The sequence below is a fragment of the Microtus pennsylvanicus genome, chromosome 7 (genome assembly GCF_037038515.1).
Source record: "Microtus pennsylvanicus isolate mMicPen1 chromosome 7, mMicPen1.hap1, whole genome shotgun sequence".
In the NCBI taxonomy this organism is placed as follows: domain Eukaryota; kingdom Metazoa; phylum Chordata; class Mammalia; order Rodentia; family Cricetidae; genus Microtus; species Microtus pennsylvanicus.
The window spans coordinates 97,989,999-98,010,697 of NC_134585.1; the positions used below are offsets into that span (position 1 = coordinate 97,989,999).

Here is a 20,699-nt window from a genome sequence, read left to right on the forward strand (position 1 = left end):
GTTGCATGACACCATAGCGGGCCACCTTTCAGAAATTTTACTAACATAAATAGCTCTTAATTCAAATTTCAGACCTTTAGTACTAAATGACATCTATTTATACATTAAGCTGTCATATTTTTTACACACGTCATTGTGTTATAACTGGGTGCCATAGAGTTTATACGTGGTACGTTTGTAGGGCAAGGATCTTTAAGAAGTTTTGTGAGCAGTGCAATTTACTGTAAACTTAGCATGTGAAATGACCTCATGCCTTCTGGGAGGTGTTCTCTGCCACCTTCCTAATACCTTGTATTCTGTGCTGACAGACTTGACACTTCTAATCATTTCAGTTTCATAAAACAAACATGACCTACATTTCATGCTTCCAACAGGTCCTTTTTGCTTGTTTATCTTCACTTATTTTTTTATACATGTTCAAACAATCTGTGCTATTATAGCGTTAGCTCGTGCACCACAAAATATCATTCCATGCTCTGCATGTATTACACTTTGTTTATCCACTTATGTTGGTAAGGATTTGAATTGTCTCCAGTTTTTAGATATTTGGAATATTGCTTTTTGACCATCAGAATATAAGTCATTTGGGTTGATGTATGTTTTTTTGTTCTTATTTTAAATAAATACTCCGAAGAGGAACTACTGGACAGTATGCGGTGACATGATTTTACATGTCAATAGTAATGCATGGTGATGCACCATTTCTTCACAAGTATGATGTGGTAGAGTCTGCCTTGTGACACTGTGATTCTACTGGGCTCCTACCTTGACCTCAGTCCGAAATGATGTTCTGTCTCCAGGAATCTCAGAATGAAACTGTGACTGAGAGCTGTTTTGTCCCATTTTATAATCTTCTCTAGGACTGGGATTAAAGGCCTGCACCACTGGGATTAAAGGCCTGCACTGCCTAGTTTCTATGGCAACCATTGTGGTCACTGGGATTAAAAGTGTGTTTTACCATTACCTGGTCTGTAAGGCTGACCAGTGGTGCTATTTTACTCTCACATCTTCAGGAAAACTTTATTTATTAAAATATAATTGAAATGCCAATATAAGTTACCTTATAGGATTATTAGCAGTATTAATGAATTAATATATCTGAGCATATAAAAGTGTCTGATGTCTTATAAATTCTACATAAAGATGAGCTGTTTTAATTTTGTTTTATCATTGTAATTTGCAATGTTATAACATATTTAGCCTAGTTATACACTGCAGTTAGTTTTTTTTTTTTTTGGTTTTTCGAGACAGGGTTTCTCTGTGGTTTTGGAGCCTGTCCTGGAACTAGCTCTTGTAGACCAGGCTGGTCTCGAACTCACAGAGATCCGCCTGCCTCTGCCTCCCGAGTGCTGGGATTAAAGGCGTGAGCCACCACCGCCCGGCTGCAGTTAGTTTTGAGAGAGTGTTCATGCTCTCATTAAAAAAAAAGTTAAATTACATTCATTTATTTTTGTGTGTATGTGTATTGCATGTGTGTGTGTTCTAATGCACATACATACATGTGTGCAATCAAACGATGACTTTCGGAGCTCAGTTTTCTCCTGCTATGTGGATCCATGGATTGAATCCAAGTCATCAGTTTGGGTGCAGTGGTATTTTCCTACTGAGCCATCTTGCAAGCTCTGCTCCATTCTCTTATTGAGTATAACTTGTGTGATACTGCTTTTGGTATTCAGTGAATTATCACTAAGTCCAGGCACCAGAATGACAGGGTCTGGCAACTAGAGCCAGTAAAGACTTGAAAAGGCCAGTTGAAGCTACCAGACCACTGCTAATCAAAGGGTTTAGACTGCAGCTTATGAACAAACACTGGTCTATTTGATCCATAAAATACACTATCCAGATTAAACAGTGAAGGCTGTCGCAAGTTTTGTCCTTTTAGATGGTCAATTACGTGACCTTATATAAAGACCTTCTGCCTCCTCCTCATTACGACAGCTATTTGTTTTCTTGTCCAGTTTCTTCTCTGTTCGCTGGCTTTGTAGCCAATGAATTGCTAATGCTTAAAAGCAAACAACAAATAAAAAACAAGGCAAAGCAGTGGGTTTCCTCATGAAGCCATCATTGCCCATTTTAGACCATTTTCTAAAATATGACCATCATCCTCATGTCTCTTCTTTTTAATAACTAAAGAGGGAGCCCAGCAGTCCTGTTTGTCCTTAAAAAAAAAAATCTTCTCTTGAAAGTGTTCCAGAGCACGTCCCATGGGAATCTTGGAGCAAGCCGTGATCATGTTTCTATGCTTAAGTCACTGCTTCGTAATCTCTCCTGGTTACAAGTGTGGAGGGTCCATCTGAGTCTCCCAAGAGCAAACTGCATTTTCCTTGGTACCACCCATCTTCTTTACCTTTGGAATCTCATTAAGGGTATGAATTAAGCCTGGGTTATGGTATGGCAAAAGTATCTTTAGGATAGTGGATGCCATTTCCATTTTCCTATGTAACCACCCACAGTTTTATGAATGTATTATTCAATTATTTGTGGGGAATGAGGTTATCTCTATTCCTGAAGTTATTTGCTCTTATGCAAAGTGTAGGGATTTACTTTGCTTAGTAGAGGAAAAAATATATATATAAATATATATATATATATAGAAGTAGGTCCCTTAAAACATGAGACAGAAATTTCTTGTCCTGTTATAAGCTATTTATCAATTAGGCTTCTCAATTAGGATCTTGATTCCATAAGTGTAGTAGCAGTAGTATTTTGAACTGGGAGACTTCATGTGCATGTCTTAAGGTATGGAATGGCCTTTTACCACAAGATAAATTTTCTCCCAATTTCTCCACAATGGTTGTCCTAAGGTGTTGTGTTCACTTGACTCTGACTTTGGAAACAAGGAGACAGGCTATAGTATCTCTGCTATAAACGACCTATGTCAATCCCATTTCCCTCTCTCATTTCTACTTTTTCTCACTTCTTATTCAATGGTTATTATTCCCAGTCAACACAATTACACTTTACTTTCTCTTTAGGTTCTGTGTTGTATGAAAATCAGCTGGCATACGGCACTGCAAAGTTAGAATGGAGGATTGTAAATTTTAGTTTAAAATTCCGTGTCAGTGGATAAGACTACTTACTGATGGGTAAGGACGGTGGTGTCTCTGCTGCCTGACATCTGGTGCCAGTAGCCTTATTTTATTCCATGTTTTGTCTGACAAGTGCTATATGTGACCATATTTAAGCCTGACATCCGTAATATGAGACTATTTCCATATTAAAACAAAATTAAGTAGAAAATATTTTCATGTATAATGAGACCAAATTCATATGGCTGATGGGCAGCAGAGCTCAAATTGAAATCTAAGCAATCTGATGCATCTTCATTTGTGCTGAAGTTTCCATGGGTAAGGAGGAGCGCTCAGAGGCTTCCTGTTGCTATTTGGAAATTTAAATATTAAGTTCATTGTGTGAGTAACTGACTCTGGAATGAACTACATGAGTCTTTGCAAGCCAGTTTATGATCAGATCATGTATCTAGGTAGCAGAGATCCTACTCTCTCAGGAAAACGTGGCATTAGTTTTGACCTCCCAGACCATTCAAGTTGTGTGTTCAAAATGAAGCTTTTCAAACACTCTTAAATGAATTGATCTCTCTGAAGAAAAATACTTCTTTCCATTTATAGAGACTACTGAAGGTTAGGCCTCACTTTGGACTCGACTCAAGGCACTTTAATTGTGTTTTGCACCATTTTACCCTCTACCACACAGTTTCTAGCACAACTGTTCTGCCTACAAAGAACATGTTTATGCACAGGTTCATTATGTGTTATCATGACTATTTAGAAATAAAAGTAAAAAGGTTCCCACTTTATGTGGTCTAGATACGTATGACTGAAAATGATGCATGTTTTTCCTTTCCCGTGGCTCTATTTAAAATGATGACGGCAGACTCTTTAACCAGAAGCTTTTTTATGTCGATGGACAGAACAGGGGATCAGAACACCTGGGGTGACTGCAAATTAATGCTTTTCTGGTAATGCATTAACTGTACTCTATTGATCGACAATGGAATAATTGGGACCTCCGGTAAGTAATTTTTATTTCCTTGAGATTTGGGGGGTTTTGTCCTTATGTGTGTGTTTCTCTTTTTATTATTTTTTACACAATGCATTTTCTTTCACATATGAATTTTTCTTTTCTTAATGTACCAGAGTGAGATCATTTCTAACTTGTAATTAGAAGCCATAAAAATTCATGTCTCTGTCTCAAAAAGTATTTTTGGAAACCCACTGAACTGCAAGTTGATGTGTAATCCTCATATATGATGCATTGATTCCTATCTCTAGATTGCTATGCTTTTGAATGACTGTATTTTATTTAGATATACTGAAAATACATTTGGTCCTTTATACAAAATTGCAGTTTGTTGAGAAGCCTGCAGCAAAACATTTGAAAATTTCCTTTAAAAGTGTGTCACCTTGAAAACTTGTATGATAAGATTTCCCTCTAAGAATAAAATTTAAACACATGTAAAAATGTTTGTTTTAGAAACAAAAAGCTAGGTATGGAAGAAGATGCAAAAATCTCATACAGTAAATATCTATACATATCTTCATGGACTATTACTACTGATTTATATTTATATTTCCTTATGTTGTGTCAAATGTTTGTTTTAACATGTGTGTATGCACATGCCACGCATGTTAGCACCAAAGTACAATTTGAAGCAGTTGGTGCAGCATGAATTCAAGTTGGTCTTAATAATTAAAATTCAGAGTCTGATATTAGGGGGTGAAAGCTGAGAGATCCGAGAGGCAGAACAGTCAGCCACTAGAGAGTTCTCACCTCTACCAAAGCTCAGGCCAAAAGGGTAATCCAGTCCTCAGACTGCATTCTCAGACTGACTGCTTCAGACTGACTGCATCAGACACACTGCCTTCTAGTCCTGTCTCCATCCAGCCATATCACTCCTGTCTCCACCTCCCTAGTGCTGGTATTAAAGGCGTGGGATCCCAAGTGCTGAATCACCTTTGCTTGAATTCTTTTTCTCTTTTTGATAGATTCAATCTTCTGTAGCCCAGGGTAGGCTTGAACTAACAGAGATCCCTCTGCTTTTATCTCCCAAATCCTGGAATTAAAATGTGTGCCACCACTCCCTGGCATCTGATGGCTTACCTCTGCAGTCTGTGCTTAAGGCAAACTTTATTTGTTAAAGCACAAACGAAACATCACTACAAGTGGGTTCTTTCCTTCTGCTCCGGTTGTTTTAGGAATGTATCCCAGGTCTTGATGCTCAGCAACAGGTACCTTTATTCACCAGGCCATCTTACTAGCACTGTATCAAAAATTCAAATTCAAATTATTTTTCTATGTGTTCAAGGACATGTATATCAATGTAGAGCCTGATTCCATGCTTACTATAGACTAATGTCATAAGATCATATGAATAAGCCTGGCCTCTGAACTATGGGTTAGAAATCAAGGAAAACACAGAGATATTTTGATAGCAATTCCCTTAACTCCTTTAACAGAACACTTAAATTTATACATATTCTGATTTCTAAAATGTATGTAAGCCGTTATTGTGGTTTCTGGTGAAGGTCTCTAAACAGTGTTTTTAGGCTTACAAGGCTTTTCACATTTTACTATCATTTCTGTTTCTAGCAGGAGGCGCAATTAATACTGTAAAATAAATCCTGCCCCCAAGTTATTTGATTTTTTAAATTCCATGGTAAATCATTATCATTGGCACCAAGAAAAACCTTTAATAAATGTCAGCTGCATGACTAGAATTGCATAAGTCTGGTACTCCCTCTCCCTCTCTTTTTTCTCTAGGAGTTTATAATTAATTAGAGGCAGAAACAATCAGAGTTGGATATTCATTTTACAACTAAACTGAAAGCTGGACCAGAGTACGGAAGACTCCCTGACATGCCAATCATTGCTGGATAATGAGAGGTTTGATGGGACCAGGTGGCTGGAGCTGGAGAAAGACATTCAGGGAACAAGGATTCGTTATTTAACATATTAAAAATCCATTTTCCCTGCTAGCATCCAAATGAGAAAGATACTCTAACTTCTGTTTTATAGATGAATAAACTAAGGTTTGTAGGTTAAATAATAATAGTGAGTGAGGATTTATCCAGAGGGGAAAAATGATGAGGCCAGACATTAAGAAAGAAGAGTGAAACTTGAAGCTCCTGTTTTCTTTGCAATGTAAGTGGCCACACCAGACACACAACAATGGCACACAAACATTGTGAAGAGTCTGAAAGGCTTTTGGGGAGGCTAGTCTGTTTGGATGCTCACCTTCCTAGACCTGGATGGAGGCGGGAGGGCCTTGGACTTCCCACAGGGCACCCTGACTTCTCTTAGGACTGGAGAGTGGGGGGAGGGGAAATGGGGAGAGTGAGAGGGAAATGGAAGGATGGGAGGAAGCGGAAATTTTTAATAAATTAAAAAGAAAAGAGTCTGAAAGGTCAGAATGAACTGAAATATTTGAAAACTCTTAGAGGCAATATACTTTTGAATGGAACTTTCAGATTATTATTTCACAAGATGTAAAACCCAAAATCAAAACATCAATTCATGTGTTAGACAGTGGCATAGAAGCAGAACGGTGCAGCTTCAATTTGACTTCATGAACTAGAGCTATTGCCAGTGCTTATAAAGCCGATGTCAGAGCTTGGATGTATTGCTATGGTTTGTGGTTTCAAGATATAGTTGGCCTGTGATGTGGTGGTGTTTTAACTGTATCTCTTTCTCCCCTCTTCTGCATTACTTTTCAAACTTTACATATATTCAAATCTGCAAAATGTCTATTATGTAAATTGATCCTCAGATTTTCTAATATGAAAAGAGAGGAGAATTTGCCAGTGCTGATGCAAGCCATGGTCTCAGAAGACAGGAAGAAGTTTACTTACAGGAAAGAAAGGTAGAAGAGGCAGAAGAGAAGGACACATAAATTAAATCATGATGTATGGCACCAAAAACAATACCTGGGCTTTTCAGAGGGCAATTGCAGAGGGTTTCATTTGTTGTGACTACATTATGGACATGGTGACCAAATATGAGACCTACTGTAAACAGAATTGCATGGATGTGTGTAGGACAGCAAGATAAAAGACTAGAGGCCTAGTTTGTTATTAGTGCAAAGAACAATTGCTTCTCCTAAATGCAAAGGTGCATTCTAAAAAGTCACCAGTTTAACCACAGAACATTAGAATAACAAGAGTAAACACAGAGAAAGGTAGCTACAGCCTATGGGCTCCATTTTTACAATGAGCTAATGATTCAGGACCATTAAAAACGTAGTTAAGGAAAGTAATAAGGGATTACATCAGCATATAGAGAGAATGGCAGGGTACAAATTGAATGCCTTGATCAGAAAGTCTTATGGAGGGAGCCAAGCATTCAGGAGGAGCCAATTATGAAGTACATTTTTGTGGTATATTTTCATCTCAGTTGCAAAAGAAATACTTAGATCTATTCTGATCCAAAACCTTGGGGAAAATTTTAAATATATTAGGCACATGATAAAATTCCATGCTTCAGGAGAGGAATCTGTATTGCTCTGTTTGGGGATGAATATTTAATAATGTTTTTCTTTGTATTGAATATAGATGATGATGTTTTATCATTAGCATAATACATACTTGAAATGCGTTTCCTCTATAAGTAAAGGATTTGTATTAATAAACACACATTTTTGAAGGTATTTCCCCTTGGGGTAGTCTAGAAATATTTACAAACACCTAATCAAATGTAAAGATAGCTTTTAATAGGCCTCGAAGAAAGAAGAATCAAAATCTTAAAGAATAAAAACCAGCAATTAAAAATGAATAATATATAAGGTATTAAAGGGTAGAGGGAAGAAAGAGAGATAAGTAACACTTTAAAAAGTTTGAAAAAAACCCATAGGGAAACATTATTTTATAAGTTTACTTAAGAATACATATACATGTTTATGTGTGCATATATACATGTACTTATGCCACATGGTGTATAATAGCGCCAAGAGCCATGCACTGCCTAACAAAACCCTAGCGCCACACATAAAAAAATCTCACCGCTAGTTGTTATTTAAAGAAATACAAGTCTTTGAGAACAATATAGGCTGTTGCCTTTACCTCTGCTTGCCTTTCAACACTTGAAGGTTAAATCTGTATTGCTGCTAACACAGCAACACACTTCAGACTCAGAACTTGGAATAATCAAGCTGGAACTGATCTGAAAAGACTCCTTTCTAAGGATTGACTCTCACAGCATCAAAAGGTGCTATACAAGATGCCAACTGAAAGCAGCAATTGGTAGGGGTACCCAGATGGAATACCTACGAGACATCAAGAATGACTAGCCCAGAAATACAGCTAGAATGGTGCAAAAGTGGCATTTTATCTTAGGGGAAAGCAACAGTTGTCTATTTTGACTTAAGGGCCACCCAAGTAGAGGAAGGTCATGCATAGTGCTAGAAACCTAGCTAACAGCCTATGCCAAACCCTGGAGGAAAACTATGCTACTGTCATTTTCTTACACCAATGTAATTTCTAGATGAATTAAACACTTATCTTTATACCCACAGATAAGTATAGCTGTAATCCCTCACCAAAGAAGCTCCTTTTCCAACAAATTAAGCCCATTAGAGACCCCAAAACAGGTTAAGATGCAGATAAGATATCCAACTCCAATGGATACAACTGCAATGCAATTTTACTGTTAGGGATCAGGCGAAACCATGGAAGAGGGAGCAGAGCCAGGGGACCAGAACATTTGTTACTAGGTAGTGTCCCCTAGATGTGAAAGAGAAAACACATCTAAGGAATCTCAGTAGTGGTTGCCTGAACCAGGCTGGCATAGTGACAACCCCAGTTGATGTGCCAATGGGGACAGAGGAAAATTCCACACGACTCCAACTCTAGGTGAAGAACTTCAGCTGGTCGAAGGCTGCTGAAAGAAGAGGCAGTTGAGCTCCTGTGTGGGTTGCCCAGTCTCAAGTAGTCAGTTTTGGACAGATGTTCATGTGTGCAACATTAAATAAACGTGGGTTGTATATACATGTGATTACACACATGTATGTGGCATTTGTAGAATAATAAAGAATAAGAGGTCATTAATTTGGGAGTGAGAGGGGAGACCATGGAGGAGTTGGGAAGAAGAGGAGCAGAATTGATGATGTGTTGCTTATGCATGAAGTTCTCAAAATGAACAAGTAATCATGAAAGTACAAAGTTAAATGCTTCACTGAGCAGTTGGTCCTCATTCTCTTTTTTGAGTGTGCCATTTTAAGAGGAATGTCTTATATGTTGGTACTACTCAGAATAATATCCTAAGATGGTCTTTCAAGATCTTTATTGAAGTTAATTTCTAACCTGACAATAAGGAGACAATAATTATTTTAGTTCAATCCATAAAACAACTTTCAGTCAACTGTCTTTAATATTATTTATAGGGTATAAAATTAATTCCTAAGGTACAAAACTGGTGGTGATATTTAACAAATTGTTTCCCTTACCAATGCCTGCTTCTCATAAACATTTGGATGGATAAGTCATGATAAAATGATTAAAATTCATTAATGGCTAGTCTCAGCACATTTCAAGTGAATCGCAAATTGGAAATAAAAAAATGAAAAATAGAAAATACAGTGTTTACACAAGTCATGTGGAATATGAGAACTTAAACCCCATTGATATATTTTTAACCTTTGGAGTAGAACAAAAAATAAATAATTGTTCAGAACTTTGGTCAAATATATGAAGACTGAGAAATAAAACTTGCAGTAAATAGTGATTTGTACATCTAATATAAAAAGGGTCAGAAAACATAAAGCTCTGGGGTCAGGGTCAATAGGAAAGCCAGCTAAATGACATTTATAAGACAACGGCCATCGAAATTACATGCCATTCTATCTACTGGCACAGCATCTAACTCACCATTATTTTCTAATCTAAAATAGTCATCTTGTGACAATATTATTTTTCTATAGTAAAACTGTCTTTCAAAAATATTAGATTTAATTTCCACTAATTTCCATTGACTCTAGATGCTAATCCTTCTGTCAAGTGGAGAATATGCACTCACTCAAAGGCCCAGTGGGTTTCCATTTAATTTCTTTCCTTTGCTTATAAACAACATTTGTTGCCCTGGAATCAAGATGCTTTTTAAGAATTACAGCCTCTTGAAAACATCCTTCCATTAAAGTCATTTAAAATAATGTAATAATTGACACAGTAATTAGAACTTCATTGGATGGGATACTAAGACCATATTTTTCTTATATATTACTGAAAGAATATAGAGCTTCTGTTTTTTAAGCATCTACTTGCATATTATTCCTTAAATTATAAGTTTAATGCTCATTAAAGTTAGACAATAGGAAATTGTCTGATGGATATTAAATTGTGCCTATCTTCACTAGTGATTTGAAATTGTTCTGATGGCATTTACAAATGACTTTGGTGCCGACAATTCTTCATCTGGCACACTCTGGCCTTAAAGGGACCAACCACAGAAGAAAATATATGGAATCACTGAGTAAATACTTTAGAGGTACTGAATAAAAATTTGGAACATTGTGTGTCATGATTTTTAAATAAATAACCCAATGGTGCCCATAGACGAAATCTGGATGGTTAAGTCTCCATGTACATTATGAACAAGTAAAAGCCAACACTCTGTCTTTACCTCTGTAGAAACAAAAGTATCATCCTGTTCCAATTAAACTTTCACCTGTACTTTTGATAAAATAATATGTAATCTAACCACAATAAATCATTCAACTTAGCTTAACTTAGCTGCATCACAGTGACTGTGATTATTATTAAAATTTGATTGAGTTATTGAGTCCAGTGGACAACTAACTCTCCTGTGACTGGCCATCCAGCTCTCTTCTACTGTATTTCAGGATTTCTATTAATGTCAGTGACAGCCACATACACATAAAGATAGAATGTAAAAATCATTCATCCCAACTCACTAAAGGCACAGGTCAGAACTGTATGCATGTAAACTGATGATTCTCCTATATCCTGAGTGAAGGTGCTTATAAGATTGAATTCTAATGCCAATATCATTTCAATGAGTTCCATAAGTCCAAAGTTTCCATATCCTCTATCTGTATGCAATAGAGGAGTGTGTGCATTTTATGAAGATTCCTATCACTTAATGCAGCAACAGACTGAACTTAGGTTGAAATACAAAGTCCTGAACAATAGTTTAGCAGAAATTACAGATCAGTGCTTAGATCAGAGGAAGGGGATTTAGGACTCATAAAGAAGACGTCATCCATGACTCACGACCAAGACCAAATCAAGAAAAGCCAGGCAATGGAGAGGACTGAGGAAGTAAAGTGCTTGCTGCACAACACACAACATGAAGACATGACTGATGTCAGTTCCCAAGATATCAGAGGAGGTGCTCTGTGGCCCCAATGCTGGACAGGAGATCCCTGGGACATGGGAGCATGCTGGACAGCTCGTCTAGGCAATCCGTGAACTATATGTTTAGTGAGAGACTGCATCAGAAAGAGAGTGGAGAGAGGGTGAAAAGACACTAGCAATCCCCTGTACTACAAACACAGGAGACATAGAAAGATAGATGATAGATACACGGACACATACATAGATTATTATGATGATAAAGATATAGATAGACAGGTGGGTAGATAGGCAGATAGATAGACAGAAATACAAAGAAAGTCAACAATAATGTACTAAAACACTCTCTCCAAACTAATTTAAAGAAGAATTAACTTTATTGTATTGTTCACAAACAGCTGATTGGTAACCAAAGCAAGCTCCATAACTGAAATATAACCCACAAAAGAAACTGCAAATCATTTGAGAATATAATTTAACCAGGGGGTATTTATAAATTTTAGTACCTGGAACTTAGTGACAATTTTCATCTACCCTCTTAATAGCTCTTATTTTCATATTCTAATGAAAGGCTGTCAAATAAGATGAAAAAAATTGCCCAAAGATTTCAGACACTAAAATTTAGTGTAACAAATTAGAAGTCAGTTGAGTTGACAGACAAAGTATGAGTAGCTATCTAGGAACATAAACCCAGAATAGATTTTGAATCTTATTTCTAGGGCAGAATACTATAGGGAATCCCACTATAGTAGGAATTTTCACGCCAAAGTTTTCCTTGAGAAACAATCTGTCATTCTCAGTGTGTTTCCTATCTACATTCTTAGATTGTTTTTACAGTTTGTATTCTATTGCTATTAATTATTGTTATTTTAGCTGTGAAAGAGTAACCCAAGCCTTTCTAAAAGAGCTTTTTCAGTATACAGCATTACAAACTGTAGTCCTTACCTGCATTTTAGATCTTCATCCCACGCAAATGTAACTTTGTCCTCCAGAAACTATAGCTCCCTTCATTGTACCTTGGTCACTCTCTCTTTCATATCCCCCCATGTATGTATTTCTTTCATTTTTTTAGATTTGACATACAGTGAATACTAGGAAGTGACTTAATTTGTGTTTAGTAAATTTAGTTTAATAATCCTCAAAGATGACTTGTATTGTAAAATATGGAGCCTGCTTTTTACTGAGGTTAAATAGTCTGCCAATTCATGCATGCACACATGCACAAACATACACACACACACACACACACACACACAAATGCAAGTACACTAACACACACAGGGAAGAGAGGGGGGGGAGAACTCACATTTCTTTACTCATTCATTAGTTAATGGTCACATTGGTTGTCCAAACAAAATGTATATATCTTTGCAAGGAAATGCTTCTATTTATTTGTAGTTTGGGGATATTTTGATATAGAGATTACAGTATTCTAGGAAAGTTCTGTTTTTAAGGTTATTGAGAAACATTCATATTGTTTTCTACAGTGGCTATGCAGCTTGACACTCCGACAGTGTATAAACATTTCCATTTCTCTGCATTCTCATGAACTCTTGCTATCACTGTCATCTGGGTACTTTAATCAATAGTTATCCCTGTAGTTTTGAAGGGATATCTTACTGAGGATTTGAGTTTCCCTGGAAATTTCCTGTATGGACACAGTTTCATATACTTGCTGAACATCGGCGTGCTATCTTTGGGGAAATATCTATTCAGGTTTGTGCCCATTTTAAAGCAGGTCCTATCTTCTCCCCCTTCTCTTTCCACTCCTCCTTCTCTCCCTTAACGTTTTCCAACTTTTCTATAAAGTTGAATAAGCTCCTTAAATATTTTGGATATTTGCTCCTGAGAAAACATGTAGCCTGTAAATATTTCCCCAACACAAAGGCAGACTTTTCTTTCTGTATATCTATGTGCTATGCAAAGGTGTATGTGGTTGGATGTGTTCGTGTGTGTGTGAATATGGACACTGGAAATCAGCATCAAGGGGTTTTATTAATTCACTTTCACCTAATTTTTTCAGAAAACATCACTCAGTGAACTTGGAGCTTTCAGATTCAGCTAGGCTTGTTGGTCACCAAGTTTTAGGTAGTAAATTTGGTGTTAGGGGCCCAAACTAAGGTCCTCAGGTTTGCACGGCAAGCATTTTATCCACTGATCCAGACGCCTCATGACTCATGGGTGACATTTTCATATATTGTTTGCTTCTTTTGATATGAAGAAGAACAGTGTTCTGACTCACTTTCATTTGTTTATTTTTGTTTTTGCTGCTGTGTTTTCCCTGCATGGTTATAAGACTAGTCACAGCCCATATTGTTCCAGGAGATTTCCCCCTGTTCCTGTCTAGGGGTTTTACAGTATCAGACCTTAACGTTTCTTGAATTTACATTGAATTTGTTTTTGTGTGTATGGTACATTGTGTATGTGACTGGATGAACAATTCTATGTGACACATATTGGTTAAGAAGGACAGAATATTCTGTCACATTTACTCAGCAGTGGAAAGAAATTTGGCTTTTCAGTTTTGAAACGGAAACACTTTTCCAAAATTGTGTGTCTTAATTTCCAAACACATAAATAGAATTTGAAATTACTGCATGAGTATGCGTCTTTCCTGCCAATCTATACTTCACTTTTGAGGAGAAATAATTAGAAAGGGGAAATCAAGACCTATAGAATAGAAGGGGACTGAGTTGGGGAGTAGGAGCGAATAAGCCAGGACAAAGAAATGGGAATGCAATAAAGAAGAGGGGGGAATGTCTCAAAAAGATTGAAGCGACCTGCTAAAGACAATCTTGTGGAGAATTAAAAAAGGAAAAAGATAACTAAAATCAGATTCTGACTAGCGCTGAAGGCCACGCTGACATTAAACACTGTGAACTTGGACTAAATCCAATTGGCAGAGTTGCTTGAATTTCTCTAGTAATATTCAGCAGTTCAGAAATATAGAAAATGAAAGGTTATATTAACCCAGGATTGGGGAGTGGAGTGGAGTGGAATTCAGTTACAATGGAAGAAAGGCAGAACAACTCCCACCCAACCGAAACACCCGGCCCAATTTCAAATTCAAGTTTGTTCATTTTATGACCATCTAAAGAATATTTGAATACTGATCTTTTTCTTCAAATTCTAGACAAACATTTTAAAACATATTTTCTGCCTGAATGGAAGTCTGAGTTCAGCTAATGGTTAAGATTGGTACACAAGTCTATAATTTTCTGCCAGTAAATCACTATATGTAGAACTTCACAATTTTTAACAAAATTATTGGGAGTCAAAGTTCTAGAAAGCTTTGTGAACCTAGTTTAGGCTGTTCCCTGCCAGAGTTGAAGGGTAAAAATTTTTCCCTTTTTTTTTATTCTGTGAGTCACTGTACTTATGATCAGAGTTTTTCTAAAGATAGAAAAGAACTCAAGCACTCAAGCATAGTTAATACAAAATGCTTCGGGTCTACATCACATCGGCAATACATACATGGGTGGCCAATAATTTGGACCATGACCTGGTGTGAAGAGGCATAGTGAGTCCAACAGTGCCCCTTTCCAGGAAACCTAAGCCAACAGGCCCTGAATTTGTGAGTCATACTCTGTAGAAAGGAGCTGAAAAGGCATTTTGTCATGTAGACCAATGTGAGGACATGGCAGCCATGCGAGGAAGAAAAATTCACAGGAAGAAAAAATAAGGAGCAAGATAAAGACAAAAAAAGAGTGGCTAAAAATTTACATTTTGAGGCCAAAATTCCAGATATGTTCAAAATATGTGATTTTTTCTGGCTTCTCTTTCAAGACTCTATTGCATGTCCCTCTTTTCTCTCTGATGCTCCAAAGTGCATTCTTAAAACATTTAATTCACTGGATGTGTATGTATGTGTGCATGCATGTACATGCCACAATCTGTGAGGACCTCAGAGGACAATTGTTGAGTATGGTTCTTCCTTACACCATTTGGGACTCAGGGATCGAACTCAAGTTGTGAAGCTTGACATGGAGCCTCTACCATTATGAGCCATCTTGCCATCACTGCTCTCTTTCATAACTATTTTCATCTTACATATATTTTATCAGTCACTCTAGTTAAGGTCCGCTGGTCATTAATCTGCTTAATCTTCCTTCAGCTGAGAGAGTTTCATTTCCACTTCAAACCTGAAGAAATAGGATCTGAGTAAACAATTCTTTCCCTTTCAGCCTTAAACTTTCCTCTAGGCTGCCCGATTTCCTGTGAGAAATCAGTTGTCCTCACAGTAACTTTTTAAGACACTTCATGTCATTTGCCTCCTGCTTCTTTGAACATTCTTTGTTTATAGAGTTTTCTGAAGTTGTAATACAACAGAATTGCTGATAGATTTCTTTTTATATATCCTGTTCAGGGTTCCCTTGAGTTCTCAAATCTGTAGGCTTATAACTTTTGCTAAATATCCTTCATCTTGACTTTCTTCGACACATTCTCTGTGATTCAGTGTTGTATTAGCTCTTATGGTATCTCTGAATTCTAGGACTCTGTTCCTTTTTTCAGATTTTTGATATTTTCTCAATCACTGCTATTTTTTTCTTTCCCTCTCTCTATTGTGCTACTGAGCACATCAGTTAGTTTCTGTTATTCAACTCTATTGAACATGGTTGCTTTAAGCCCAAAAGGTTCCATTTTTTTCCTCAGTGCTTTAATTTTATGAATTACTAAACCCCTTTTTTCATATAACATTTGATCATATTCTTTCCCCTCCCCCAAATCTTTCCAGATCTTTCCCACCTCCTCATCCATTCAATTTCATGTTCTTTCAGAAAAAAACCCACTGAAAATCAAAACACACAAATTCTAAGAAAAAACATGACAAATGAAATTAATAAAAAAACACACAAAAATCATAGAGTATATTTTGTATTAGCCAACTATTTCCCAAGAATGATTCTAAGTGCTGCTAATGCAATTTTATCTTTTCTGTTCTGAAATCATGTTTAGATAATTATAAAACCTGTCACCTTGGCATTAATGTTTTTCATTTGTATTTTATCACCCAACCTTCTCTCTTCCAAGTATCTTAAAATTTGGAGTATCCCATTAACATACTTTTCTCTCATTTTTGCCTTGTAATTTCTTTTTCGATAAAGTTTCAGAATGTAGCTGGTTTGGCTTCTAACTGGGATCCTTCTTACTTGGCCTTCTGAGTGCTATGATTACAGGGTGAGCTACAAAGCTGAGCTAAAATTTGTGTGTGCATGCACATGACCTTGGACATGATGTCTGAGGTTTTGGCCATGCCAGGCAAGCATTTGACCACAGAGTTACATCCCTGTCCAATATGAGGAGACACAACCTTTTTTACACTTTCATTTTTACTTGGTTGTCTTTGGCACCACTCTGGCAAGGGAAAGAAGAGATACTGCTATTGTATTGTAAGATAGAGATCCAGGCTTCCCTCTAGACATTCACAGATACTCATGTGACATAGCTCCTTGTCCTGAGTAGGAGAAGATGGAGAATTTAGCTCCAATTATAAGTCTACTGGCAGATCCAGGCCACAGTAGAAAATGTAGGAGCATCTTCTTGTCCACTTTGGCTTTGTTGATACCCCAGAGAGAAGAAAGATTTTATAACTACAGAATAGAAAAGACAATGATTCTCCTTTCTCCACAAGTTCTCTAGCATACACTATCATTAGTATTTTTGATCTTAGCCGTTCTGGCTGGTGTTAGGTTTCTGTCTGGTTGACCCATCCATTGGGGTGTTGAAGTTTCCTACTATTAGTGTATGGGGTTTGATGTGCTTTAGTAATGTTTTTTTACATATATGTTTGGGGCATAGATGTTCAGGATTGAGACTTCATTTTGATGGATTGCTTCTGTTATGCATATGAGGTGTCCTTCTCTATCTCTTTTGATTGGTTTTAGTTTGATGTCTGTTTTGTTTGATATTAGGATAGCTTGTTTTTTAGGTCCATTTGATTGGAAAATCTTTTCCTAATGCTTTATTTTGAGGTAATGTCTGTCTTTGAGGTTGAGGTATGTTTCTTGTATACAATAGAAGGCTGGATCCTGCATTTGTATCCATTCTCTTAGCCTGTGTCTTTTTATTGGTGAATTGATTCCATTCATACTAAGAGATATTAATGACCAGTGATTGTTAATTTATGTTATTTTTCGGTGGTAGTGTGTGTGTTTCCCTTCTGTGGGTTTTATATTAGTGTGAGGTTATCTGTTGCCTGTGTTTTTGTGGGTATAGTTAGCGTCCTTGGGTTGGGGGTTTCCTTCTAGTACTTTCTGTAGGACTGGATTTGTGAATAGGTGTCATTTAAATCTGGTTTTGTAAGGAAATATCTTATTTTCCCCATCGATGGTGATTGAAAGCTTTGCTGGGTATAGTAGTCTCAGCTTGCATCTTAGTGTCTGCAACACATCTTTTGGCTTTCATGGTTTCCATTGAGAAGTTGGGTGTAGTTCTGATAGATTTACCTTTATATGTTACTTGAACTTTTTGCTCTGCAACTCTTAATATTCATTCTTTATTCTGCATGTTTTGTGTTTTGATTATTATATGGTGAGGGATTTTTTTAAATCAAGTCTATTTGGTGTTCTGTAAACTTCTTGTATCTTCATTAGAATACCCTTTTTTTAGGTTGGAAAAAAATTTATTCTGTGCTTTTGTTAAATATATATTCTGTGCTTTTAAGCTGGAGTTCTCCTTCTTCGAGTCCTATTATTCTTAGGTTTAGTGTCCCAGATTTTCTGGATGTTTTGTGTTAAGAATTTCTTGAATTTAATGTTTCCTTTGACCAATGAACCCAATTCCTCTATAGTATCTTTAACCCCTGAGATACTCTCTTCCATCTCTTGCATTCTGTTGGTTATACTTGCCTTTGTAGTTACCATTCATTTACCCAGATTTTCCATATCCAGAATTCCCTCCATTTTGTGTTTTCTTTATTGCCTCTATTTCAGACTTGAAGTCTTGAACTGTTTGTATCACTAGTTCGATTGTTTTTTCTTGGTTTTCTTCTGTTTCTTTGAGAGATTTATTAATTTCTTCCAAGTTTTTGTTCATCTTTTTCTCCATTTCTTTAAGGGAGTTTTTCATTTCCTCTTTAAAGATTTCCATCATCTTCATAAAGTTACATTTAAAATTGTCTTCTTCTTCTTCTTCTTCTTCTTCTTCTTCTTCTTCTTCTTCTTCTTCTTCTTCTTCTTCTTCTTCTTCTTCTTCTTCTTCTTCTTCTCTTCTCCTTCTCCCTCTCCTCCTTCGCCTTCTTCTTCTTCTTCTTCTTCTTCTTCTTCTTCTTCTTCTTCTTCTTCTTCTTCTTCTTCTTCTTCTTCTTCTTCTTCTTCTTCTTCTTCTTCTGTGTTAGGATGATCAAGTCTTCCTATTGTATGACCAATGGGTTCTAGTGTTACCATGTTGCTTTTTAGGTTGTTGAATGAATTCTTGCATTGGTGACTACCCATCTCTTCCTTCAATTGATGCCAGCAGTGTCTTTGCCTCTTAGCCCAATCCTTGCAGTGGCTGTCTGTGTCTTGGGATCTGTTCTTTGTTTGCTCTGTGCTGTCACTATCTGTGTCTCAGGGCTTTTGTATCTGCCTATTTGCAAGAAACTTACCTGTTGGCTATCTAAAGATGCTGAGACAGGTGGGGGACGGGCCCAGGGTTTTGCCACAGTATGAAGGGCCTAGAGAATGAGGTGTCCTGCTGAGCAGCTGGTCACTCACCTCAGTCCTCTCTGTGTGGCAGGAGGCTGTGTTTCATAGTTCTATTGAGTTTGTAGGGGGGCAGGAGGAGGGGGTGGATAGACAAGTTTGGGAGCAGGGTGGAACTTGTAAAGTCCCATGGTTGTGATGGGGGTAATCACAATGTCCTAACTTTAAAAGTAAATGTCATGAGGATTGTGAGTTCAAGGCCATTCTCAGAAAAGAATAAAATCTAAGATGAAATGATAATACAAATTTTGTATTATCTATGTGGGTGCTTTTAGGAATCCCTTTGCAAAGGAACTGGAAGATATTTCCTCAGATTTGTATTTTGTAGCATGAAAGTTATAAAGTCAGAGACTTCACTGTGTATCAATAAGTTAGGAGATGAATGTAGTCATCCCTCCAGGCACTCTCATCAGACTGGATTGGCTGCATTTGCTGGTTCATCATTTCTCCACAGATATCTCACTTTATGTAGATTTTTACATAGCAATTGTTTCTCAGCTGATAGCATATAATATGCATCTGGAACTTGGTCTCCTTTATTTTAGGACAGATAAGTGGACTAATATACTAGAAAAAGTATTCCCTGATTTAGTAGGACAGGAAATAAAGTACATTATTTTTTGGAGACTCTCAAATAAAGAAAGGAAGAAAGAATGGAAGGAAGGAATAAAGAAAGGAACAAAAAAACAAATAAAAGAAAAAATGGATGTCACTATTTTGTTCATTTGCTACCTCTTTCTTTGGAGGTTTCCAAAGCACACATATCTGTCATATTATATGCTTTTATTGAGAACTGAAAAAGAAAACATAAACCCTACCTGGAGAACTGAAGCACCACTGTGAAGAAACTGAAGTCCACTTTCTGCTGAGTCAATTCCACCTGTGGCCAAAATAGGAAACCCAGGCAAAGCACGGGCAATGGCGGTCACAGCTCTCAAAGCAATAGGTCTGATGGCGGTTCCTGCAGAAGACAAGGAAGCTTGGTGGTCAGACTTTCTAACATGGGAACACATTGCCATCTATTTATTTTCTGAATTAAAGGTAGTTCTAATTATGAAATGATTGGACTTGTCTGAAACCAGCGTCCACTAAACAAGATAAACATGCACCTGGATCAGGGTCCTATTATTGTATCTACCAACTCAAGCCGAGCCACCAATCTGGGCAATATGAACTTCTTGTGTGTGTGTGGGGTGGGGGCGGCTATTACTTCCAGGAAGTTCATAGAATGTTCCTTGCAACAGGTGACTTTTGGTCTGAACACACTATATGGTGATGACAGCAGTAGGTAGGCAAGGAAAATCCATGGAGACAGTGAAAAGGTCAGTGTTTGGAGAGAGGGGGTTGGCGAAGGAAGGAGGAGAAGGCAGAACTAGAAGAATCTTGGAAGAGTGAAACTCATGACAGATACTTTAATAGCAGGTGCATGTTGTTACATATTAATTCAAATCCATAGACCACAAAGGCCCGAGGGTGACCTCTAGTATTAACTGTGGGCCCTGAGCAATAATGCCAACCTGGTGTAAGATTCCCAATTTTAGGAGTTATCGCACTCAGGTGAAGGGTCCTGAGGACAAATGTGGGGGGTGCTGGGACATGAGGGATCTTTATACCTTTCTTTCAATTTTGTTGGGAACTGAAAACTGGTCTTTCAGATACATTCTTTTACGAAGAAGTAGTTTTCTGCTTAGGGTGTTCA

The 20,699-nt window shown here is 37.2% G+C and overlaps 1 protein-coding gene across 1 annotated transcript in view; it reads right to left on the minus strand.

The window, feature by feature from the left end:
• Positions 1 to 20,699, minus strand: part of Dpyd (dihydropyrimidine dehydrogenase) — a 745,624-nt gene that overhangs the window by 123,044 nt on the left and 601,881 nt on the right. Inside the window, exon 19 of the mRNA XM_075981504.1 lies at positions 19,819 to 19,961. Coding sequence (XP_075837619.1) covers positions 19,819 to 19,961 — 143 coding nt within the window. The remainder of the gene's footprint in view (positions 1 to 19,818; positions 19,962 to 20,699) is intronic.